Source organism: Episyrphus balteatus, chromosome 2 (genome assembly GCF_945859705.1).
Source record: "Episyrphus balteatus chromosome 2, idEpiBalt1.1, whole genome shotgun sequence".
Classification (NCBI taxonomy): domain Eukaryota; kingdom Metazoa; phylum Arthropoda; class Insecta; order Diptera; family Syrphidae; genus Episyrphus; species Episyrphus balteatus.
Window position 1 is genome coordinate 110,484,984 of NC_079135.1, and position 26,797 is coordinate 110,511,780.

At 32.4% G+C, this 26,797-nt stretch overlaps 1 protein-coding gene and 1 long non-coding RNA gene across 4 annotated transcripts in view; one reads left to right on the forward strand and one right to left on the reverse strand.

Annotated features, from left to right (window-relative positions):
• Positions 1 to 4,360: 4,360 nt before the first annotated feature.
• Positions 4,361 to 26,797, reverse strand: part of LOC129912679 (rho GTPase-activating protein 21) — a 52,233-nt gene continuing 29,796 nt past the window's right edge. For 2 of the 3 annotated variants that reach the window (XM_055991033.1, XM_055991034.1), the window contains exons 2-16: positions 25,736 to 26,002; positions 25,446 to 25,676; positions 25,131 to 25,387; positions 11,820 to 12,320; positions 11,533 to 11,756; positions 11,371 to 11,469; positions 11,104 to 11,305; positions 10,907 to 11,024; positions 7,545 to 7,643; positions 7,149 to 7,475; positions 6,707 to 7,078; positions 5,866 to 6,408; positions 5,556 to 5,801; positions 5,321 to 5,489; positions 4,361 to 5,262 (exon numbers count right to left, since the gene is read on the reverse strand). In XM_055991033.1, the coding sequence (XP_055847008.1) occupies positions 4,445 to 5,262; positions 5,321 to 5,489; positions 5,556 to 5,801; positions 5,866 to 6,408; positions 6,707 to 7,078; positions 7,149 to 7,475; positions 7,545 to 7,643; positions 10,907 to 11,024; positions 11,104 to 11,305; positions 11,371 to 11,469; positions 11,533 to 11,756; positions 11,820 to 12,320; positions 25,131 to 25,387; positions 25,446 to 25,676; positions 25,736 to 25,861 (4,332 nt within the window). In that variant the 5' untranslated portion in view covers positions 25,862 to 26,002 and the 3' untranslated portion in view covers positions 4,361 to 4,444. Of the gene's footprint in view, positions 5,263 to 5,320; positions 5,490 to 5,555; positions 5,802 to 5,865; positions 6,409 to 6,706; positions 7,079 to 7,148; positions 7,476 to 7,544; positions 7,644 to 10,906; positions 11,025 to 11,103; positions 11,306 to 11,370; positions 11,470 to 11,532; positions 11,757 to 11,819; positions 12,321 to 16,232; positions 17,390 to 25,130; positions 25,388 to 25,445; positions 25,677 to 25,735; positions 26,003 to 26,797 lie in introns of those variants that run through there. The other variant, XM_055991035.1, reaches the window with a different exon arrangement.
• LOC129912680 (uncharacterized) lies at positions 22,079 to 25,158 on the forward strand. The gene is made up of 4 exons (XR_008771881.1): positions 22,079 to 22,476; positions 22,540 to 22,641; positions 24,300 to 24,941; positions 25,052 to 25,158. It is a non-coding gene; the product is annotated as an uncharacterized LOC129912680 (long non-coding RNA).

The following is a 26,797-nucleotide window of genomic DNA, read 5'->3' on the forward strand; positions in this document are numbered from 1 at the left end:
ATTTTTTTATTCACCCCAAAATTGTCAAAAATTTTACACGGTGTTAACTATTTAACGCAATTCACACACGACCTAAATAGTCCACTTGAAATATCTATTTATTTAATCCGTTAATAGCCTAACGTTAGAATTTAAAACTATTTATGTACATACAATTTTAATAATAAAATTTTACCTAAAAAATAAATAATAACTATAATATGTTAAAAAAGTTTTCTTTAAATGTTTTGCTTTTGACATTGTCGTTTACAGATGAGATCAAAAAGTAATATTTATTGAAGACTGAAATCAATTGATTTAATGGGCTATTCACACCATAGTTTGTTCTGCTGAAAATCGGACATAAAGGCAATTGTCTTCTTATGCTAGTTTGACTATAGCTGAAATTTAGACGACACAGAGTTGATGGACATATTATTGAACCATTGATTAATTTGACAATAAAACAAAGCTGAATATATTTTCTATGTTGTAAAAGTGAAGGGAGATTTATAAGTAAGAGTCTGTGAGAATAGGGTGGGTGTATGGATCTTTGGGACCATGGAAGAAAACGAAGGCAAAAACGCAAAAACCTCCTCTGTATACCTTCAAGTCTATTTATATGAACAGAATAGTAAGGAGCCCATATTACGCAGCCGTATTCAAGTACAGGTCTAACAAAAGAAATATAAAGAAGCTTGAGGACATAGGGATCACAGAAATCACGAGAAAATCGTTTGATAAAACCAAGAATCTTATTAGCTTTTTTTACTATAAAGTTATAATGGTCAGTAAACGTCAACTTAGTGTCAAGAATAACTCCTAAATCAGAGAACTCGGAAAGTTTACAGAGAGAAGAAGAATCTAAAATATAATTATAAGTTATAATTGTTTTTTTGCGTGAAAAACACATAAGGTGTGTTTTTTATTACAACCGGTCTTAACTTGACAAAAAAAACGCAGTCTGGGCTAAGCAATTTACATGTTAAATACAACAACACCTTAGCCCCTTGGGCTTAGTTGTTTAGCCCGGAGATTTCTCTGGGCTTAACTTTTTGAAGAGTTTTAAATCTGTGCTACCAAACTAATTTTTTCATAAATTGTTTAGAATTTGTTAAAAAACGTGAAAACTCACGTTTGGAAGGACAAAATGTATTAAAATAGTTTTGCTAGCATACATTTTTGTATCTCTTTGTAAAACATACATGCAAAATACAAGAAAATGACGAAAGCGAAAAATATGACAACTCTAAATTTTTGTTGTGTCTGCTGTTTTCGGAACATTCAATATACAGTGCTGCCAAGATTTCAGGTTAAGCCCCGAGGCGTTTTTTTTGTCCAGTTAAGACCGGTGGTAATAAAAAACACACCTATAGTTTTACATTTGTCTATATTCAAATAAAGTCGGTTAATATTGCACCATTCCCTAAATCTATGTAGATCTTCTTGAAGCTGTGAGCAGTCATTAATTGAGTTTATAATTTTGAAAATTTTAATGTCATCAGCGTAAATTAAAACAGACGAGTTTTTTATAACACTGGTCAACAAAATTTAACTTTTTTTTTGCCACAAGAACCAAAATATACTTTTCTAGTAGTTTTTGGGGTGCTGAATCCGAATCTGAAGTCAGAAAAATTTGATTGGCCTCCGTTTTTGAAATATTACCGTTATAAAATGCTAAAAAACGTCATTTTGGCTGTTTTCGAGGTTCTGTTTTAATGTGGGGTAATTCATTACAAACAAATTTGTAAAGGTGATTATAAGAACAGATATTCTTCTTTCAAAAACTGTTTAAATCTTTCCGATATCTCTTTTATTGCTCGAGATATCTTAAGTTTTAGTTAAAAAGCTAAAGAGAAACTAAATTTAATCTAAAGTTTAAGTCACTGGTCACAGAATTTTTGCCACAAGCACCAAAATATACTTTTCTAGTAGTTTTCGGGATGCTTAACTCGAATCCGTAATCAGAAAAATTCTATTAGCCTTCGTTCTTGAAATATAACCGTTAAAAAAAAACTTTTTTTTGCATTTTATAACGGTAATATTTCAAAAACGAAGGCTAACAGAATTTTTCTGATTGCGGATTCGAGTTAAGCACCCCGAAAACTACTAGAAAAGTATATTTTGGTTCTTGTGGCAAAAAAATTTTGATTTGGTTGGCCAGTGTTGTTTCTGATTCAAAGACCGCTACTTAAATTCTAAATATCTCGGGCATTAAAAGAGATATCGGAAAGATTTAAACAGTTTTTGAAAGAAGAATATCTGTTCTTATAATCACCTTTACAAATTTGTTTGTAATGAATTACCCCACATTAAAACAGAACCTCGAAAACAGCCAAAATGACGTTTTTTAGCATTTTATAACGGTAATATTTCAAAAACGGAGGCCAATGACAATTTTCTGACTTCAGATTCGAGTTCAGCACATCAAAAACTACTAGAAAAGTATATTTTGGTTCTTGTGGCAAAAACCTTGTTGACCAGTGTAATTGATGTTATGTCATTTATGTACAAAATAAATAAAAGGGGACCTAAATGGCTACCTTGTGGAACACCAGAGTTGACATGAAATTGGTCCGATTGCTCATTTCTGAAAGTAACAGTATAACTTCTATTCTTTAAATATGACGAAATCCACAGTAAAAATTTGTCATTAAATCCTAAGGCCTTTAGTTTGTGGACTAAAGTCTTGTGGCACAATTTGTCGAAGGCTTTACTAAAGTCTGTGAACACACAGTCTACTTGCTTCCGGTTTTCAAAGGAATCAAGGCAAAAAGAAGTAAAATGGAGCAGATTAGTAATAGTTGACTTATTTTTAAATAGAGTTAAAATTAGAGCCAAAAACTTTTGTCACTCTAGTGGACGCCATTTTGGCTTCGGCGACAAAATTGCCTAAACTCGTTTTTCTCAAAACGAAATTTTTGGGGTTAGGCCGTTTCATAAAAAAATGAATATGGTTGCCAACTATGATTTTAAGTTAATATGAGAAAAAATGATATGATGAAAAATTTCAATGTTCAATAAAACTGAGAATTAATTTTTTCAGTAAACCAAAATCTACTTTTCCAATAGATTTTAACAGTCTAAATTCAAATCCGAAGTAAAAAAAATCTACGACGTCACGTTTTTGAGATTCCTATTAGTTCAAAATGAATCATTATCTACGAAATGTGACGTCATAGATTTTTTTTTCGACTATCAGTCCTCATTCCCCTTGCCTACAAAGTCACTGGTTAGGTGATTCTTATTAACGGTACTTATCATAAAACCGTTCTCTCCGAAACCACTTATCAAATTTCAACGATTTTGTTTATTAAAATAGTCTAACATCATCACCCACTCAAAACTAATCGAAGAATTTTTGAAGACTTGTTGTAATATCGAGTGATAAAACAGTTTGGCCATAAATTCAGTTTGGCCTATAGAAAAACCAAGAAACAGTAAAAAACACATTCACTTCAAATCCAAAATACCTTACCTTCTAAAAGTTTCAATCTCGAAAAAAAAAGATAAAATAACAAAAATGCATTTTCATTAAAATGTCGCATCGTTTCGTATATTTATTTTTTTCTTATATAATTTTACTTCTCTACATGCCTGTATATTTGTTTTACATCTTTCCTAAAACTCCTTTAAATTTAAAATACACAATATTTTTATTACATCATAATTTTTTAAACCTCATTTTCTTTTTCTTGTTTTTTATTTTTTCTTTTATTTAATATTATCTCACATGCAACATTGTATACATAATAATATATATTTATATATAATTTATATTAATATTTTTAATATAATGAATAATACAAATACAATTTATTAAAAATAATAATAATAAAATCAAAAAATAATAAAAAAAATAATAATATGTAAAAACAAAAACATTTAAAAAAATATATATATATAGCTATATATGTATATAAAGAGACGTATATATATAATAAAAGCATTATATATTTATCGCAATCTTGTGCTTTGCCATTGAATATTTTTATACATTATTCAAAATAAACACAGTTTTTTGTTTTGTTTTTTGTTTAATATTAAAAATACAAATATATATATTTTTTATATAAATACTACTACTCTCATAATTTTTTGTATACACAATCATGCGAATCTACTCATCAGTTTTGTTGTGTGTGTGTGTGATTTCATTGATTTTTTTTCTTTCTTTCTTTATGTATTGTATTTTTATTTTATTTATTTTATGTGTGTATTTTTTGCATGCAAAAAAAATTATTAATTATTATTTAAAAATATTGTAAAAAAAGAATTAATTATGCGTGCTGCGATCTTATTTATTTTGTGTATAGAGAATATAAAATTGTTGCTTCATGTATATATCTTTCATTCTTCTGATCCTGTTTCTGTTTTCTACTTTTATGAATTTTATAATTAGAAAAAAAATTGTATAATATAAATAAGCTGCATTATGCGGTGTGCTTGGCCCTAAAAATCAGTATCAGTATCTTCTATTTACATTCTTTATTCGAATTCCTACTTCTAAAACATGATCGGCAACATTATTATTGCCACTGCCATTTGAAGGCACAACAACAGCACCAGAAGCTAGCTGCGATGGGGTAGCGGCAGCACGTCTTACCACTGTAGTTGCGGTATAGTCGTGCGGCCCACCCACCGTATGCCGTCGCTTTATGGAGCGATTTTGTTTATTCTGGATTTGTCGCTTCTTCGTCAAATTCATATCAGTCTTTTCATCTTTAGTTAATGCGGAATTATTGCAACCTACGGTGCCTCCTCCTCCTCCACCGCCGCCACCACCGACTCCTCCACCTCCTCCTCCTCCCCCTGCAGCACTACGATTGGAGTAATTTCGGCAATTGAAGGAGGCAGAACGAAAGAGCCGGTGATCACGTCGTTTCTTGTAGCGCTCGAGAAAAAACGACGGCGACGATATAATTAAAGCCTCTTTCGGATCACTTGTGGTGGAACCTTCAGAGTCATCCGAACATGCTGCTTCGTATACAGAAGAAAATCGAATGTTTTTAGGAAAATCACGCACAATGGCGCTATTTCGCGAGGCAAAAGTCTTAAAATTTGTCATTTCGTTGTGATGATGCCGTTCGGGCGACTCATCGGCATAGGGAATGTTCTCGTGTAGAATCAGTGGCTGGCCGAATGTGTGCCGTCGGGCAAAATTATCACCGCGTTGTTGGCGATTCGGACTGCCATTGTTTTCATCATTGGACTCTGAACCACTGCGTAGATTACGTAGTTTTGAATCTAATGTATCTGTGATTGTTGTCAATGACATTGAACCTAAAAGTATACAACAGTCAAACAAGAATAATTCCCAAAACAGGATTCTTTAACTTACCACTATCACTTATCCGACTGTTACTTGACTCCTCATCTGTCAGTATGGAAACATTATCCACAACACTACGCTCTTTACTGGCATTCTCAAAGGACTGGTGTTCCTTTGAGGTGGGTGTACTGGCAGCAGGTGGAGAATCTGATGTCTTCTTATTGCCATATTCCAGAGACTGAAATTTCACACGCAATTTAATTCCGATATCTAAATATTCCCTGGGATTTATTGCTCTCCTTACCAAAACACTTTCTCCCGAATACGTGTCCGAGCTGACAGCACTTCGTTTCGAATGTGTTCGCCGACGCAAATGTGGAATTAGCCGAGAAGTAAGGGACTCTCGATCGTTGAGGCGTTCAATTTTTGAAACATTATCCAGCAGGAGGCTGGTCTGATCCTGATGGGAGGATGATGTTGATGAGGATGTTATACTGGCTACATTGGCTTCGATTTCGGGCAGTTCACCGTCCTCAAAAAAGTAGTCATACTGGAATAATTTTTGTTGTAAAAGATTTATATAAGAGTTTTCCAAAGTTTTTATGTAATCTTACCTGCGTTAGCAAAAGCTCAACAATTCTGCATTGATGTTTCATATCTTTGACTGCGATTTCGAGTGTCTCATTGGGCGTTCGTATAATCGATGGACCAAAGATAATGGCCAAATTTTTCGGCTCCATTAGATTAATGTGACAATTCTTACTCACACGACTTAAATGCCTAATCAAATGCTTCATTGTTTCGTAGGAATTACGTGGTAGTGAACGCAGTAAATCTTTTAGTTCACGTAGTCGCAATAAACCGATTTTCTTATCGGCTTCGATGAAATGGTTGTAAAAATTACTTGGCAGCAATGCATCGGGCAGACTTCGTATGAATAACTTTAATAGACTCGATACAACATTAACATCTTCCCACCTGACATCGGTGTTGCAACGATCCCAGCAGAAATCAGTTTTATTTACTTGATCTTTTAGTTCGGAAATGGCAGCTTTGTTGCCGGGTATTCTGTAAATGCCGATAACACTTAGACCCTTGGTCTCGACAATGTTTGTGCAGACATCTACGATTAGTGGAACGTATTCGTTGTTTTTGGACTGAAAAGAAAGAGAATATAAGACTAAATACTCAAAAAAAAGAGAGAGTGAGAGAGAATGAGAGATAGGGAGATAGGGAGAGAGGAAGAGAGGAAGAGAGGAAGAGAGGAAGAGAGGAAGAGAGGAAGAGAGGAAGAGAGGAAGAGAGGAAGAGAGGAAGAGAGGAAGAGAGGAAGAGAGGAAGAGAGGAAGAAAGGAAGAGAGGAAGAGAAAAGGAGAGGAAGAGAAAAAGAGAGGAAGAGAAGAGAGGAAGAGGGGAAGAGAAAAAGATAGAGTGAGGTAAAGAGTAATAAATTACCATTGGACACGTTCTTAGAGGCACCCCAATAGAACCAGTTGTTTTGGAACTCGACGCCAGTGTTGATGGTGATATATCAGCACTAGTGCCATGGTTCCGTCGAAAGAGTAAATCTTTCCAATTTTTCGCCTTTGGCGATCCAAGATCCTTGTCGGGAAGGTTCTTGTGTTGGGATTTTCTGGATTTCATGACGGGAGATATCGATTCGATTTCGATATCACCACCACGTGACGTTGAACTCTGAGGTGAATACTCTTGTTGTTGTTGCTGTGTTTGTTGTTGTACGACATTATCATCACAGTACGTTATTGTTGGCATTGTTGTTGCAGCTGCAGTTTTTTGCGGTTCAGCTAGTTGTTTTTCTTTGAGATCCTATGAGAATAGATAAACAACAAAATATACATTACAACTTGGCTATTCTTCTTAAATTTACAAAACTTACAGTATCGCTATTATTCATATTACACTTTTCTTGTAATAAATTGAAAATGCGTTTCATCTCGGTAGCACTTTTTGTTTTAAAAACAATTTCTGTGTGCTCTGAATTATTGGTAGCTGTCGATGAGGATGACGAGGATAGTTTTTCTTGAGTTTCATCGTATAGCAAATCGGTATTACCAGATGCTGGTACCGATGCTGATGATGATGACGAAGAAGAGGTTGTTAAATTATTTTGTACTCGAGGTTTAGATTGCAGGCGGAATACATATTTTTTCTTATCAGCTGATTCATCGACGATATTAAACATTTTTACATCAAGTTCTATCACCTAGAAAAATATTAAAGTTTTGGTTTGTTTAGAGTTGCCAATGTGTGTATTAATTTGATTTGAAATTACATTTGTTTCCGATTTAGAACTGCGGCCAGAGTATATTTTTAGGATATCACCTTTGATTTCGATTTTTACCTGTCTCCAGGACCGGTATTCAGACATTCGCTGTGAAGGAAACAAGATATTGTTAAAAATTGAATTTTTATAAAACCTTAAAACAACAATTGTACTGTAATTGCCCCAATTTATAAAATCCCATATTAAGACTACCTGCATATAATCAGTAAAACTGTTAAGTGAATTGGCTAATAAGGTTGGTTTAATGAATCTTTTCCGCACCCAAAAATCTCAATTTAAGTTTTTCGGAAAAATCGGAAAACCACGTAATCAAGTATTTTGAGTTTTTAATTTTGGCTAACGAAAAAGGTGATATTTGAAACAAAATATTCAATTTAGGTAAAAGTGAGTCTTATTTTTAACCCAATTTTCAAGTCATTTATTTTAAGGAGTTTCTCCATATTCTGTTGGTGACGGTTTTTTTGTGCTAGTAAGTAACTTTGAACCTTAATCAACTCGCTTTCTGATTGTTTTTTGCTATCCATAAATGTCTCGGAAACCAAACAAGACGCGAAAATTAAAATAAATCTTCAACACCCAAAATATTTCTCAAGTGAACGTTTGTGCAGGTTTTTGACCACTTTAATTAATCGTAACGACAAAAATAGCAAAGCCTTTGTTTATATTTAAGCTTATGAGCTCAAAAAATTCTTTTCAGACGAGGAAAATCTGAGCAATTAGGTACAATGATTTTTTTTTTTGTAGTTCCCCGTCGAGCAATGGTTAGTGCGATGGACAATGACGCCTGGGGTTTAGGTTCGTATTAACTAACTAAAATTTACAAGATATACAAAAATTGGCCTTGTCGGGATGACATTTTCAAAACTTTTAGTAACTCCCGAATAGGGTGTGTTATTTTTATTTGGGAAAACTATTTTGGTCAAATGTTTATATCTTACCCCTTTTTTAACTTAGATAACATGTACTTCAAAAGTTCAAGCCAAAAAAAAAATAAATATATTTGCTGGTTGCTCAAAAGGCTTTTCAGATCTAAATCCTGCATCCGCTTACTACACTTAGAGAGCTTCGCGTAAGTACATAGAAAATTAATTGCAAGTAGAATACTTTGTAGTATTCTATTTGCAATTAATTTTCTATATATATATATTTTTTTATTCAAAACAATTGTTACCTTTTTTATCAAGTTTTTTGTAATTAATGACGACATAATCAATTGCTTCATGAAGTTGTAGCTAAACATCGAGAATATTCCCTGTAAATAGTCAATTTCTAGAGCATATTTAAAACTCTTGGAGACACCACTCTAACTAATTTTATCAACATGAAATATTATTCGTGAAATCTGAACTAAGGGGTAAGACTTAGGAATTAAAAAAAAAAAAAATACAAACATGACTGACACATAAAAAATTTTAATATTAAACTTATTACATAGAGACAATGTCCTATCGATTAATGAAAACTTCTAAAATTCTTCGGCTTTTTCTCTTGTTCCAAATGTTCAACTAAGGAAATTTTCACTTAAAAAAAGGAGGGTGAATAATTCTTTATTTTTAATGTAGGTATGTTACTGTAGCAATCATATTTTGGAAAATTAAGTCAAGTTCTCAAAATTGTGCTTCATAAATTTTCTGCTTAATTAGTAGTAAGTGAAATTTTGATAGTCACAGAAATTTTTTTTTTTTTTCAACATTAAAAAATTTAGAGGCATGCTAATTAAAGCTAAAAAATCAAGCTAAATGAGCTCAGAATAACTTAAATAACCAGCCCAAGCGCAAAACCCTTTTTCAAAAATTTCATTTTTTTATAACGCTTATTTAAATTAGTCAATTTTTGTTTTGTAAAAAAGTTTCAAGTTTAGGGGCTTTAAATGATTTTGTTTAATGTATTTAATATATATTTAGCGAAGATTTTGGGTAAGACTATTTTTTAAAAGTCGACGTTTAAAATGTAGGCGTTCGGCCTTATCAAGGGGCACGGTAGTGCCCAGCCAAGTTCTCTAGCAACTTTGGCACTACACCCTTATTTACAGGAAACAACTCAGGCCATTTTCGACCCCCCTCTCTAACTTCCACACCAAAGATGCTAGAAATTTCAAACTCGCTACATTTATTGAGCTTGTCAAAACCAAACTCCTCACAAAATTTAAGCCTTTTACGATGAGTAGTTTCTGAGATATAGGGCTTCAAAAATCGCAAAAACCGTAACTGACTGACTGATTCACTCACTCACTCACTCACTCACTCACTGACAGATCATCAAAATTATGGAGAACTTCCCGTTAACGTAGAAACTTGAAATTTTACACGGTGATAGGGCTTGTGGTGCATACAAAGGGAAAAATCGAAAATTTGAGATTTTCAATTCAGGGGGCGTGGCATCCGCCCATTTCCGCTGAATTATCATCAAATATTATAGAGCACTTCTGATTATCGTAGAATCTTGAAATTTGGTAGAATGGTAGAGCTGGTAGTTTGTACAAAGGAAAAAATTTAAAATTTGAGAATTTCAGCCAGGGGGCGTGGCATCCGCCCATTTCTGCTGAATTTTCATTAAATATAATAGAGCATTTCTGATTATCGTAGAATCTTGAAATTTGGTAGAATGGTAGAGATGGTAGTTTATACAAAGGAAAAAATTTAAAGTTTGAGAATTTCAGCCAGGGGGCGTGGCAACCGCCCATTTTCACTGAATTTTCATCAAATATAGAGATTTTCAATTCTACAGCCATACCTTGCAAAAAGTAGTGAAATCACAACAAAAACATTACTGTTAAAAAAGGAGCCAAGTTCTCCTATGTTGAAATTATGCTGGCACAAAAAGTACTGAGATGTAAAAGTGTACCAAGTTCTAAAGTTTGGGTTCAAATTCGTATCAATAAAATTTTGATTGTTTACTTGGCAATTTTTGAAATAACTTTAAAAATCGGTAATTAAAAGAAAAATTGTCAAGAGAACAATCAAAATTTTATTGATACGAATTTGAACCCAAACTTTAGAACTTGGTACACTTTTACATCTCAGTACTTTTTGTGCCAGCATAATTTCAACATAGGAGAACTTGGCTCCTTTTTTAACAGTAATGTTTTTGTTGTGATTTCACTTTCGATAATCAGACAAATCGAGATATTGGTATTGCGATAGCAAAGTAACTAACATGAAAGTGTGAAGTGATTTTTACAATTTTGAAAAATTAGACAAGACAGTTTTTGATTCACATAAACAAATGTATTCTAATGTTACATCCATGGACGTTTAACGATCCATGATATCTGATTGACAATCACAAAACGAATTCAAAAAACAAACATTAAACATTCGTCATCAAGAAATAATTTATATAAATCTTACCTTTCCATAAATGCACGACGATTTGACTTCCATTTCGGTTTCAAAAACTTCAACTTCAGTTGCCACATCTTTTGTTTCATGTTTTCCATTCATTTCAGGAACATTCTCTATGTGAATGCTAAAAAGCCAAACAAAAAAATAGGAAAAGTAATATTATCAATAGAATTAAAAACTTATTAAAAAAAAAACAACATTACCTATCGCGTATTTCACTATTTATCGATGTGCGCTTGCTTTCGGCATCTGAAACTTCACTTGCTGTAGTTGTTGTTGTTGTCGTCGTTACATCTGTATTGTATTCATTTTCGTTGTTGGTGGCCCTTAAATATGATATCCTACGCATCGGTTTATTATCGTCAATATTAATTGGCTTATATCGTCGAACGACTTCCGAAGAAACTAAAAAGAAAGGAAGAAGTGTTTAAATAAATGATTCAATAAAAAAAAGAAAAGAAATTTCTTACCTGGTATGCTTGGCATATCCCCAGCTTCTGCAATATCAGTCAGCGACTGTTTCGATTCTGTACGATGATGATTTTCAACAGTTTTTGAAGAGGAGTATTCTAAAAAATGAAACAAAAGTTTGTTAAATACAAAATTCAATAAGAAATATTAGTTAAGTTTACTATTTGGCACATGGTATTCATCCATTCCAGCAGATGCCACATTTGCCTTATAGATTTCCATTCTACTGCTCTGCTGTCCATCAACCACACAATGCTGCACTGTGTCGTAAATTATGGGCTTATTTAGCACGCTATTACTACCATCCAAGGATGTGTTGATCGTCAGTGGTTTAAATGGATCAAATCCTCCTTTCGCTCTTGTTGATACCAGCTTCCTTTCAAACCTACAAAAATTAATCAGAAAAATCAGAATAAGGATCAAAATATAATGTAGCTAATTTATTTACACTTGATTGGTAACACCCATTTCAGGTAGGGATTCCAAATATTCCAATTCCTTATGGAATTTGTCTTTCATTGTACTACTACTACTGCTTGCACCACTCATGCTACCACTGCTACCGGTGCTGGACATATTTCGGTAGCGCATTATCGTTGTCTTCATAATATCACCACGATTATTGCTGCTGCTGGTTGTCGTTGTTGTTCTCATGCTATCGGCCAAGTTCGGTGGTAGATTTTTCGCATAGAAATTTTGCATATCACAACTAGCCGGCAGGAGATCTCTAGTTATTGGTTGTTGTTTAGAAGTGGCAATTTTTGCCGCAACTTGACCACGAGCTGACATCGTCATTGGTTGCTGGGAATGGAAAAAATTCGGCTGCGTGTGCGGCAGTGGTGATTTGAGGAATTCTTCCTTCTGCTTGATGCTTTCACGCAGCCGGATCATCAGGTCATTGTCTGCAGCGGTTCGTGGTAATACTGATAAATTAGGTGGAGCTTTAGAGCTGTAAGAAAAAAAGACAAATAAAAAACATATCGTTAGTCTTATATTCTTGTTGATATGTAGTATCTTAAAAATAGACGACTTGCCTACTGCAAGGTGAACAACAGGTATTACAAAAGCAATCAAAGACCGCACTAAATGCAGTCATTTTAACCATCTTCCCACAAATTCCATCTGTACAAGTGTCCTAAAGGAATTAATATTTCCCTAATGAGAGTGTTTCCACAAGGTGCGGTCTGTGACGAATATATTTCGACACTAAACAACGAAGACGACGTTGACGTTGTCACATGCGCCCCCATCATCATCATCATGAACGCTCTTTTTGAGAGACAAATGACAATGACGACAGTAAAGTTTGATGATTCGTTGTGCTGATATGATGTATGTGGAATCATTGTTTTGGTTTGTTTTACCAAAAACGGATGAGTTTTGTGTACGCATAGAAATTTTTAATTATTTTTGATTTGAATAGTCATATAAAGAAAAATTAAAAATAATAACCACCAGTAGCATGGGTAGCAAGCAAATATTGCAAATTGATTTGAATGAAAGGAAAAAATGTGTTTTTTTTTGTCTAATTTTATATTATTCAATTTAATTCTATGGAATAGCACAGGGTTACATCAGACGTTGGATGGTTTCGGTTTTGGTTGAATTACATGGGAGCAATGCGATTTAAAGTTAAAGCCAGAAGCAATGTAATGCGTCCATCGTAGTAGTCGTTGAAATGGCATTCCATCATCGCACTTCCATTGTTGTATCAATCACACATAATATAATGCAATGACATGAATGTCTCAAAATCAAATAAAAAAGCAGCGCAATCAAAAACCCACACATACTCTGCGAAATTTTTTTTTTTTAAATCTTTCAATAATACTCTCATTATGGAAACAGTAGCGGTCAACAATTTATTAGAAGCCCATAAAATGATTTAAATTTTGGGCGAAAGAATTTTTCAAAGCAGAATTTCAATTCATGTGGATACATACAACAATCAGCTGAGTTGATGAATGAGAAAAATCACATAAATATATCGATTTCTTCAGCGAATATAAGGTAAAAAGTGATTTTCGTAGTAAGGTCTGATGAAAGGATCATTTTCAGACAAATTGATTAGTTAAAAACTATCGAATAATTGAATATTAAGGGACTAACAAATAAGTCGATAGTTTTTATAAAAAAAAATTAAAGAAAAGTATAGCCATTTTCGAACTTCAATCATTCTATGGCCTCAGAATGCGTAGCAATATTCAAAACCCGATTTAGAGTGCAAGGAGAGGAGAGGTTGATTTAGCTGGGAAATTTTTTATTGATGTAGTCTGGGCAGACTTTAAAGTAATTTTTAATGATGAATCGAATGAAACCTAAGATATCCCGATACGACACTTGCTCTAAAAAAAATGTATGATTATTTTTATGAAATAAATCAGTAAAACAAGTAAAAAATACAAGGCGAAAATGTTAAAAATAATAGATCGCATATATAATTTGTTACATTATGATTTCACTGGCAAAAGAAATAAAGAAGCAAGAGAAGGCATTTTTTTTTAGGGAAATGTGGCCAAAATTCAAAGTAACGGTAAAAAAAAGCTAAGCTAGATAACAATGTTAGCAGTGCTTATGCATCATCAAAACTCTAAACTTGTAAAATTACGAGTGCGGGAGTAGTTGAAGTTGATGTTCTAAGAAATTCATTATTAGATAAAAGTAAAGCATTAAATTTTTCATTTCGAAACTTCACATTTTTAATGTTTTCTTTTTTTTTTCAACAAAATAATGTTGGATTTCAATCAATAATAGCTATTGGTGAGAAATAATGTTTTTTGATATTTTTTATAATACATATTGGTTTGTTATTCTATTAGTTCAAGGTCTTTTACAATAATTTTGATTGGAATTTTCATTTTAGTAAGAATTTTTTTTATATTATCGAACTCGATCTGGCATTATATTTGTTTAGATAGCAAACTGTATGTATTTTGTAGGGTAATGACGTATAGAGTTTATGCGGATAGCTGCGAATGGCCAATTTATTGGTTTTCGAAGTCAGAAAATTTGTATTTATCAAAAGTTAAAAAAAAAGCTTGAAAGTCTATAAACCAGTCCCGTAAAACGCGGTTGCTCCAGTTTTTTAACATCTTATTAATAACGTACAGGAATTACACATTCATGATGTGATTAGTATTTTATTCACAACTTATAATGTTTTTTCATTTTAGTGTTGAGTTTTCCATAGGACGGGGTTACTTTGCTCCAATCGGAAACATCCAATTATATTTGCTGTGTTTAACGCACTGTTGATTTGTTATTACACTAGTTCGATAACGAAAAATGTTTACACTATACCAGTGAATGTTTTGTTTAAATTAAGCGCGTACTTTTCTTTCCATTTCAAAACTCAGAACTTCAAAACTAATGCTCATCGGTATCTCCTATCAAACCCCTCCCTATTTTCCTAATGCTCGTACTGTGTTCACCATATTAAGGGTACATAAATTCCTTTAGTGCGCGCTTATTATAAAAAAAAGAAGTATTAATACAATTGTGTTGTTCTATGCGAGACTTTTTATATCCAAAACGCGTCAAAAAACACAAAATTTGTTAAAGTATAAAATTGTTGGATATTTTCTTTTCTTTTATGCTAGGCTGAAAAAATCCACTTTCAAATAATACTAAAACTATAAATCATTTTTCTTCACTTTTTCATAATTTCTCATTGTTGAAATAACAAATTTTGCTGCACACCTTTATATTCAATCAGAACTCGATCTCCACTTCTATATGAGTCTGAATACAATTTGACTGCACTAAATTTTGTTTCTTTAACTAAAATTAACTCTGATTACTCTTTCAAATCTTTTAGTCTAAGTAAAATATTTAGATTATTTGGAAAATTACCGTTGTTGGTATCAAAATTAAGAATTCATAGAAAATCATTTGCATACAATTTTTAACTTTACAGGAAATAGATAAAATAAATTATCTCGAAACATAGTGAATTTAAGTTTTGTAAGATCCAAAGCCTTTCAGTAGAATTCGCTCAATCAAAAAGCCGAAGAGCAGGTTGACCAAGAAGCACAAGGCGGAGAACAAGCGAGGAAGAGCCAGTGCAACTTGGGAAAAGCTTGAAAGAGCTTATGTACATTTCCATAATCCGTACATGATGGCGCGCAGGTGTAGTTGAGGCGGTATGTTCACACGGACGTAATAGGTCTGAGGATAAAGTAAGTAAATGAAGTCTTTAGATTCGACACACTTATCCATGTTTCCATTGAAAAAAGAACATACATTTTTTAATGTTCAATGAAACGTAACAACTTGTGTATACTTGAACCAAGTATTTGGAATTAGATTTGTAATGTTCGTTTAGAACTTTTTTTTGTAACACATAAAAGTCCTCTCGAATTGTTTTTATTCGAATTTCGAGTATACAAATATAAAATAACCAACTAACAGCTAGTAGGTATTCCTACTTTGCAAATACCATTCATTTATTTCAACCTTCCACTGTGTTACAGTCTGCTGAATGTCTTCTTTCGTTTCGAGCGTGACGCGCGATGCCCTTTTACATTTGTTAAATGCGAAGGTATTCAAAGTGTTACATAAAGCACCAACCAAACAATGTATACAAAATAAATAAAAAAACATTACAATAGAGTTTTTTTTATATGAATCGAGTCGAGTATAGAGAGAGGATGGCACACAAGAAAGTGAAATGAATAAAAATAAAAAAATAAACAAAAAAAAAAACAACATTACACAAAAGGGAAACAGACACTTGACTTGAAAAAAGGTTGACTGACTGAATGATGATTATAGGGCTTATAGGTTAAAAAAAAAAAGTATTTTATAGTTTTATCATCATAAGACTAAGATAAGGTAGAACACCTAAAGCTTGAGACCTTACCGTTGAGTATCTTCCGAGTATCTTTTCATTTAATCCAATTTTTTTTGCAACTTTTTAGGGAAATTAGTAGATATTGGTTGAAACAGCCAACGCACGACAACGACAACGAAAATTTCTTATCAATTCTGAGAGTTTTTTCAGCTTTTTTTCAGCACTACGACACCGCAAAAGTTTAGAAATAGAGATGTAAAGTTAGATAAACATTCGCCAAACGGATAGACCAAATAAACAAGATCGTTAAATAGTAATTACAAATTACAATAGAGACTCCTCTGAGACTATCACGTGTAACAACACATCAGTTTTAATCAGTTCAGAGCAGGGGTGGGGTTGTCAATACTAATCACTTTCGTAGGGGGTAGCCGACCGCTGCCGCCGCACCGGTTCGTTGTTATTTAGATTTTTTGTTTGAAACATAAAACAATACAAAAAAAGATTGTTATTTGTTTAACACGGTTGTTTGGAAAGGCAGAAAATTATTAACAACACATTATTAACACTATCAAAAATAATTATAAAACTAGAGACACAAATATAGACCAAGAGAGAGGAGCCCACTTCCTTCTTCGTTCGTTCGTCGTCGTCGCGTCGAGGCAATAATTCGTGTGTTATCAATCGACAAGGAGAACACCGTTATTGTTAACAACAATAAATGTCTTCTTCATATAGTTGTTGCTTGATGTTTGCGGATTTTTCAACCTCATTTATGGCGCCCCTCCTCTCCGTAAGCCATCAACGAGCGTCTTCGCTTCGTTGCTTTTTGCAGCTACTAGAGTACAAAAATTTTTATCATCAAAAGACGACACGACGACACACACTCAAAGAAATGGAGAACAGAACAGAAAAATGTCGTCAAACTTAAAAAAAAAAAGAAGTGGAGAAGCTTCTTTATTATTGTTGTGCCTTTTTTAACTATAGAGGTACTATACTATCATCGTGATAATCGTCGTCATCTACATCATCATCATCCTCCTATCAATCAAAAAAAATTGAAATTAATAATTGAGGTGGAGAAGGTACCGAGAGAGAGAGCCAAGTACAAACGACAGTACAGAGTAATGCAATGCAATGCGAAGTATAGTCTCTTTCAGACCACCGACCGACGACTTTACGTACTTTTACGTGTTATGTCCGAATAGCCAGTCAGCCAGCCTGACTATAGCCTGGTAGTCAGTCAGGCAGCAGTAGTTTCAGATTAGCGGTTTTCGTTTTGTATTTTTTATTCATCTTTTTTTTTTGCTTTGGTTTTTTTTTTGTATGGCAATAAAGATGTTTCATTGCCTAAGCTGTTGTCTGTTGTTGCTACTGTTGTGGATGGATGTTTCTATTTAATGGGAATGCGGTGATGTGCAAGCGGTGGCGGTGTGCAAGCGGACTCACTGTCCAAAGCACCCACATCCAACCAACCAACCAACCAACAACATGGAGCAGTGCACAAAAACCGACCCAATATAAATGTCTGTATATGGTTTACCGAACCACATACTTTGACAAGATTTTTTTTTACATTTAAATAAAAATACAAGTACTAATGTTTTATCAAGTGCACTCTCTTCAATTTTTGCAAAGCTTGAGATTGAGAGACGTAATTTGCAGATACATCTATCATACACTAGCATGCAAATCTAACCTGATGCTAGAGCTAGAGCTACACAAGCTATACAAGCTTCTATGAAGAATTTTAATAATAGAGAAATTGTAAATGCACTGCAATGGGTTTGACTTGACAGGTTCCGTAAGAGAAATATTTCGCAAATTATACGAGTAAGTATGAAAAATGAATAAAAAAAATTGTTGCGGTTTTAGAAAATATAAACATAAATAAATTGAGAGAAAAGTGAGCAGCGCACGAGCCTTTTGTCACGCAAATAATGTTAGATTGTATTCTTTGGAAGAATACAATTTACACAGAGATTAGGTTTAAGATAGGTTAGGTTAGATGAATCAAAGCAATGATTGTTTAAAATAATAATAATTAAGGAAGAAGACCCTCCAAAGCTTTCAATTTTTGCATCTTTATCATTCATTTACATTAAAAAAATATATTTTAAGGTTTTAAAACTTTAAAGTTGAAGCAAAGCATTTCGAAGACTACACCTAAAAATTAGTTTTAATTCTACAAGAATAAAAGCTGTAAACGCAATTTTCTCAAAACTTGATTTTTTTCAATAAACACAATAAACATCAAATATATGCAATTAAGATACATATGAACTTAAAATCTGCACAAATATTTTTAAGGGCATTTGTCGTAGCATGTACTTGAAATCTTTTATTGATTTGTTACTTCTTTAAAAAAACAAATTTTTTTAATGCGATATAAGAACTAAAAGGGCAAGTTTATGATTTAAAAAAAAAATCTAAGTTGAGATAACAATGAAACATGACATTATTATTATAAAGAATGCAAACAAAGTGGGTAACGCAATTCTGTCTGCCTGTATGTCTGTGAACTGTCTCTATATCGAGCTACAGCTTAAATAATTGAAGCGATGTTCTTCAAAATCTTTACTTAAAGGTTTTTCCATTGAGCTTAGAGGGAACGAAAATAAACGGTACTTGCCATATAACCAAAATGAAAAAAGTCGTTTATCTCAAAAACGGCTTTACGGACATTTAAGAATTTAAACTTGTTTTGGATTTGAATTAAAAAAAATATTTTTGTAATTGAAATAATAAATTGCATGTTATTTTCTTAGTTTTTACTTAATTTCTTATATTATAATCAATATTTTCCACAAGAGCACGTACGTGCGTTCTTAGTTGGGGAATTCCAAATTAAATTGCACTAGAAATTTTGATGACAAACAATGTTATTGCAACAAGGTAGATCATCCAACCACGATATACGAAAAAGTTAAGTTTAGGACGGTTGAATTGATGCCATGAATCCGTAATATGCACTTAAAGAATGAGTTTTTGAATACATCTTGCCGTTAAGTAAAGCAACAAATAAGGGTTATACAAATGACCTGGTTTTGATTTCGCATAGCTTTGATATTATTGATTTTTTTTATTAGATCCCGATTTTTTCTACAATGCACATACTCATAATTGCATCATTACCTAAAAATCCACTTATCTGAGTTGCGAGCTATCCGATTTATCCGATGGTGGCGATAAAAAAAAAAATGAATTATAGATAATGTTTAACTGTGATTTTTTCAATACAGAGAGGAATAGGATACTATTTTTGTTCTTAATTTTATCAACTATTGCTCAAGAAGACTTAATCAATATCATCTTCTAAAAGGCTTATAATAAAAAATTAAAATTGTAAACTCTGCTGTCGCTTATAAAATGGTGGAAAAGGCTGGATATGGTCGAAATAAGCAAAACATAATGGGATTGAAAGCAAAGTTTTTATAAAAAAATACTTTTCCTAGGGCAAACATCTCTCTAGGGCACCTAAACAAACATCCTAACAAGCTTTTCAAACTTGAATAAAAACAAAAATTTAATTCTTAAGACATGGCAACCCTAGAACGTTTGGTTTGATTCCGTTAAATATTGCACACTGCAAAATTTTGGCATTCCACTTGACGTTCCGCGGGATCTTGTACTATAGAGAGTCACTATGGCGTATGTGTAACTTTTTTTTAATTGACAAATCTTGATTTTGTTGATTTGATTTTTTTTTGGCACATTTTCGGACCTTTCAAATGGTGCAATTGGTTATTCGAAGTTTTGCATATGATATGGAGAACCAAAAAGGGAGTTAAGAGGTTGAAAAGAAATATGTAATTTTATTTAAGAAAATAGATATAGGTTTGTAAATTCCGACTTTCCCGTTGAATTTACGAATGTGCCGAAATTAATTTGGCTGGATATTCAAGATTAAAGTCTTTAGAGTCAGGGAAAATAACACAACATCATATTTTGTACTTCAAGGTATAATATTAACAAAATCTAAATAAAGTGTTGAATGTATGTATTTTATCCTTTTGTAAAGTAAGTCACATGGATAACAGTAAGATTTAATGACAAAAATAAAATCATTGTTCGTCCACTTTCGATATACATAAATTTGTTCATTCTCCTTTTATCAAAATCGAAAAAGGTACACTATTTGCCAAAGAGAAAAACAAACTAACAAAATTCCCAAGTGACTAAATTTTAAACGTAGGAGCTTAGGTTGTTTTTTTTCAATACATAATTTGTTATTTCTTTTTGTCCAACCTAGAAACTTAAACTGAAATAACGCTTCAAATACATATTTACCCTTAAATGCATGAGTTTTCCAATATTGAAAACTTGATTCTAATAATATACGAAAAAAATATTAAAAAAATTTATTACGTAAAATAATTTTTTTGCCCTTTTTATATCCGTCATTAATTCTCTTGCATTTCAATATTAAAATTTTGTTTCCGTATTTAATAGCTTATATAATTACGATTCTTTTTTCATATTTTTGAATTACAAAATGACGGCTTAAATTATTCTTTTTTTAATTTACAACTATGTAGTTGGGTTCCCAAAATCAAAGCGGTTTTAGCCAAAACATCAGTTTATGTTTGAAATGTTCTTAAAAATGAATACAATATTTGGGAAAAATTAATAAATGCTTTTTATAAACAATATACACCCCAAACAATTTGTTGATCCAAGATGTTAACCTACCTCCAAAGATGTTCACCTACCCTCAGTCCGAGATTTAGAATAAATTTCAAGATTTATCTAAATCTACTTAGCTAAATCTCGGATATAGGGTAAGTGGAAACATAGATTTAGTAAGATATTAAGCTGTAATTCTAGAACTAACTAAACTTTCAATTGAAAAATACAGAACTTTAGTTAACCCAACGCCAAAGATTTGTTTTAACTTCGGATTCGAATTAAGAATATTAAAATCTATTAAGGGCCAGTTTGTTCACAGTTGATTATCTTTTAATCAAGGATTATTCCATAGAAAAATTCTTGATTTAAAGATAATCGAGTGTGAACAAACCGGCCCTAAGTATATTTTGATACAACTTAAAATTGAATATGTATTCCGATATGTTCAGCATTTTAATGCTTTAATTTTTTTTTTCTAACTTAGATTACAATAATTAATCGGTGTCGTGCCTGATAGGTTAGTTGTTAAGAGCCTAAAACCTGGATTAAGCCAGCAATGCAACTCTTAGTGACGACGAAGTGCTTGTCTTACCTCCTGGTGCAGAGGAAATAAGATTATCAAGGTCTTGGAAGAAGGTTTTACCAAGTAATCGATTTTTCATTCTTGCAAGAGCCGGACAAGAACATACAAGTTGAGCTAACCTTATTCACTAGCGAAAAAATGAGAAAAATATTCTTTTTTAAAGTTATTAATTTTATTTTTCTTATTTTTTATGACTTCGGTTTTTATGGCGCTTGTCGATTATGACGAAACTTTTTAAATTTTATGAAAATGTATAAATTGACATGATTTTGTTGTATTTGCTGATTTGTAATTCAATTACGAAAGACTAAATTTCAAAAAGATAGAAACCCAAAAATCTTTTATCTTGAAATTTTGATTTTGTTGATTTTGAAAATACAGGGGTGGAATTACATATTTGTTATGGTTTATGGGTGACAGCTATTTAGGTATCATTTTCATACATTTTGTTTATTTTTTTTTTTTGAGAAAGATAAGATCCACTATAAATCAAAAAAATTCTTGAAAAATTTCGACTAACCGAAATTAATGGTAATATAACCGATATGGAAAGCTAATTTTTCTCGACAATGGCTGAGGATATCGATACAAATAAATTAAAGGGGACAAGGTCCTAATTTTGAAATTAAAACATAGTTTTTAATCGTTAAGGCGTTATAACATAGCATATTTACAAAAAAAATATGGCAAAAAATGGGTTTTTGGTATAATATGTCTGTATTTGTGATTGTTATGACCAATAAATATGACATGGCGTTATAACTGATGATTCTGATGTCACTTGACATATTCTCCTTTTTATATTGCAATGCTTTAATTGACAATACTTATAGAACCGTCTTCTTGATTTCTAGTTTTCTGAGTTACTCTCATTTTAAAACTAAGCAACATTTTTAACAAAAAAAAAACAACACATTTTTCAGATTTCTTGAAAAAAAAATTATTTCTTTTTGAAAATTATAACATTGAGCTTTTTTCGGTACATGGTCCGAATACTAAATCTAAATTCAGAAAACTTTTAACTGATTGAGAATCTCTTGAAAATTTTGATGCCATTTTTAGACAATATGAAAACCAAAAATCCAAACTGATATGTATAAGGTGAAATACGTCAAAAATTTCAAATTATTTCAGTATGTTTTTTGTACACTTCAAAAATTTCAGATGTAGTGAGCTTAGAGCAAGCTACTACTCCAAACAGAGGCTCATCATAAGTGCATGTGTTAGGGGTTAGTAAAATAACACATGCACAAAAAAAAAGTATATGTAAATGTACCAAGATACAGAACAAAAAACTTTAACCTTACTATAAGCAATATAGAACTAGAGCCAGTAAATAATTTAAGTATTTTAGGATTAACCTTTAACAATAAATATAATTGGAAAAACCACTGTGTTGAATTAAAAAAAACACTCGCTGCAAGGCTTAACATCATTAAATATCTGTCTTCCAAAAAATGTAAAGTTCATATTAATACGCTATGCTATCTAACTAAAATGTTAATATTAAATAAAATAGACTACGGACTTAGTATCTACGGAAGCTGTCCAAAATCTACGTTCAATATAATAAAGCCTACATACCATCAAGCTGCTAGAAAATCTTTAAATGCATTCCCAACAACCCCTATAAAAAACATATTGGCTGAAGCTGGTTTGCCAACACTCAACGAAAGGTATGAAGAAGTAATTCTAAAACTTTCGGGAAAACTTTTGTTTTCGACGAGATCCGTTATAAACAAAGACTCTATTGCTGCCCTTCGTTCGACACGGGAAAAAAGAACTCCATCAGCAATATCGTGTATTTGGAAAAGTGTCTCAAAATTCAAACTGCCAAACAAAATAAATTGCAACCCAACATCAAAGTACCCACCCTGGTTGTGTAGACCCGAATCTTTTGAGCTGTCGCTGTCTGAGTACTCAAAGGAACATACACCAACAAACGTCTATCACGGAATCTTCAATACCATCGAAAACGATCTCAAAACCAAAGAATGGAAATTCATATATTGTGACGGTTCTAAAGCAACAAATCATACAAGCTTTGCGGTAACAACAGACAATGGTCAATTACTCAGGCATGGTCTCCTGCCTGAATTCGCATCAGTTTTTTCCGCAGAAGTACTAGCGGTCTATGAAGCCATAAAATATGCCACCAATAGAAGAGGAAACTGGGTAATATGCACCGATAGCCTTTCAGTTATCCAAGCTATCAAGAACCTGAATAATGCCACCCCAGCAATAATTATGCTCAGAGATAGTCTTATTAAATCCCAAACAAAACTCTAAATTATGTGGCACACATAGGTATAAAGAGCAATGAATATGCTGACAAAGCTGCTCTTTCCGTCAGCAAAACACCTACGTTTTTGTTTTACACATATAGTGAGAAGGATCTGTTAAGATTAATAAAGCTAGAAGTAAAAACAAGCCAAATTAACAGCTGGATGACATATAACCACCACTATTCAAGAATAAACAATAATAAAATACCACCTATTTATCCAGTTCAAGCAGCGAAACCCACAATTACCAGTTTCGTACGTCTTCGCTTAGGCCACACTCTATCAACTCATCAGCATCTTCTTAAAAAAGAAAGACCTTCAACTTGCCCCAGCTGTACGGAAACACTAGATATCAACCACCTCCTAGCCCACATCAACCGCTCCCTACCGAACAATGATGACAACATTTACGAAATTCTCAAAAACATTAACGTCCAAAATTTAGATACTATTCAAAAAACAATAACACGTCTTAATTTTAAATTATAATTTTGTAAAATATATAATTCTTTAATAGCGAGCCGAAAGCCCTTGCAGCCTGTGCTCTCTAAATTAAGTACTAACTTAGCAATTTAAGATTACTATGTTAGTCTGTATAAATAAAATAAAATAAATAAATACATTAAAAATAATTAACAGCAATCGAAAAAGAATCACGAAAGTGGAGCACTGGTCCTAAACATTGATTTCAATCCAATCCTATTTATGTTAAAGTCAATAAAGGAAGCGTTTAAATTAAAAAATTTACACATACGGCCAAGAGATTCATGCATGTCATAGTTTGTCAAAGTCAACGTGTAAAAGTTCAATCTGCTTAGGTGGTGAGATCCTCCCTGGTAATTCATTCCCATACAGGCTAACAAGATTGGAGTATCAATATGCCCATTAAGGAGTTGAAGGAAGAATATAAGATCATTATTTACACGCTTTTGATGTAAAGTTTGGATCTGAAAAATAAGGATCCTTTGTTCATAAGGGGGCAAGTTATAAGGATCAGTCCAAGGAAGACCCTTCATAGCAAATCGTATGAAATTGTGTTGAACTGATTCAATACGATTTTTATGAATTTCATAAAACGGTTTTTTAAAAAAGAGAAAACTTTTATCCGCTTTTCTTCGCCGTCTTATAACAATTTAATCTTAGGATTATTTATTTTGAGTACGTTTTGTAGAAATGGTAAGTTTGGTGCCAAAACCAAATTATTAAAAGTTTTTTTTAAGGGACTAAATCATTTGTTGATATCCATTTAGAGACGTTATCTTTGTATGAAACCTAAATTTGGTAATTTCTAATAGCTTTTTAAAGTAATATACAGCTGATAATACTGGAAATATATTATCTTAAAGGCTATAACTAGGATTACATTCATAAAGTCGAAATAAAGATAATAGTTTATCCATTCACCAAAGGACCTTATAAAATGGACACTAATACAAGAATGCCACTTTTCCTAACTAAATTTAAACTTACCGTGAAAAAGTATTGTCCCCATGCAGAAGCATCGGACTATAACGACCTCCTAATTCGTGGTAGTCCTCATTGCTCAATATTGATTTTGTATTTTGCTTGGAACGGCTAGAACCAACGGGATATGAGATCATCTGTTGATGAATGGATTTATGTGATGGTGCCGAAGGAACAGCAGCAGCAACACCACTACCAGGCAAAGCAATAGCAGCAGATTTAGCCAAACGATTTGACTCCGGTGTGTGTGCTATTGTATAATGCTGTCAAGAATATGATTTAAATTACACCACAACTAATAAAATTATTGTATGATCTTACCATTTGCAAGACATCACATTCCTTCGGAACAACATGCAGTGTTAGTACCGATGGGGTTTGTTTTATCATAGAAACAATTAAACTGTACGAGATCCCAGCTATCGGAATGTTATTCACCATTAGGACACGATCACCGGTTTGTAAGCCAGCATAACATGCTGGTCCGGTTGCCTGGACTTCTTTAATAAATATTGTTTCCATAGCTTTTCTTTGGTATGCGTTGGAAGATTCCTATAAAAAAAAAGAAATATTAATACTAATTTAGAATGAATTATATTTTGTATACTAACCGGCCAGGAAGGATCATCTTCTGGTGGATAAGCTATGAAGTGACGTAACGTGAAACCAAATCCCTGATTCGGTCTACGCCTTATCACCACGACTTTCGGTTGGATTGTATTTGAGTTTTGCAGCATTTTGTACAAAAATATGTATGTGATTGCGTTTTCCGTGGTTTTCGTTTGTCGTCTGCTTATTGTGGATTTAAGTTTTATAAATTAATTAATTTCTTCCCTTTTAGCGATTCATTTTTATCACATTCAATGTTGGCCTTCTTTCTGAAATAGAAAACAAAATTAAATATTAATTTAATGTCCTTTTTTACTGACGACTAGAAATTATATATTTATTTCAAGCAGTTCTTGCGAATAAAAATATGGCTTGAACTTTAAATTTTAAAATTGAAGGCAAATATGGTTTTTGTGCCTAATTGTTGTCGTTCATGTGACATTTTATGTGAAAAGGATACGTTCTAATGCAAGATAACGTTCGATGCTAATTGTTCAGCTAATTGTTGTTTAAATTTCTTTGGCTCCTAGGTTTCCCAACCTAACTGCATCCGATTTTTTCTTGCGATACATAGTTACTAATGGGCAAGTTTAGGATTCGAACTTTAAATAAATATCAGACATGTCATTACGATGGAGAATGCCAAAAAAAGTGGGTCATCTATTAAATTCCATTCGAAATTAAAAGTGCCAGCTTTATCTGTTTCTCAAAACTTTATGAAAATTATAAATCTTTACCAACCCTACATTTTCTGCAAGCGGATGAAAAAAAATTCTCTATCTACACCTTAATTTTACTTTAGATTAAGATCCCTTTCCGTAATAGAGAGCCCAATTTAAAGGGAAATATTTTTTTATGTTCAAAGCCCAAAGAAGAAAATATTGAAAAAAGTTCAAGTCTCCTATTTTTTTTTATAATAAAGGTTTTTTGATATATCTTCTTTAATTGCGTTTAATTTTTAATTTCAAACATGAAATAAACTTAAAAAAATTTTGTTGCAATTTGTTAAATTAAATGACCTTTTAAATACTTATATTTTTAATCTCATCCTTACTAATTAATAC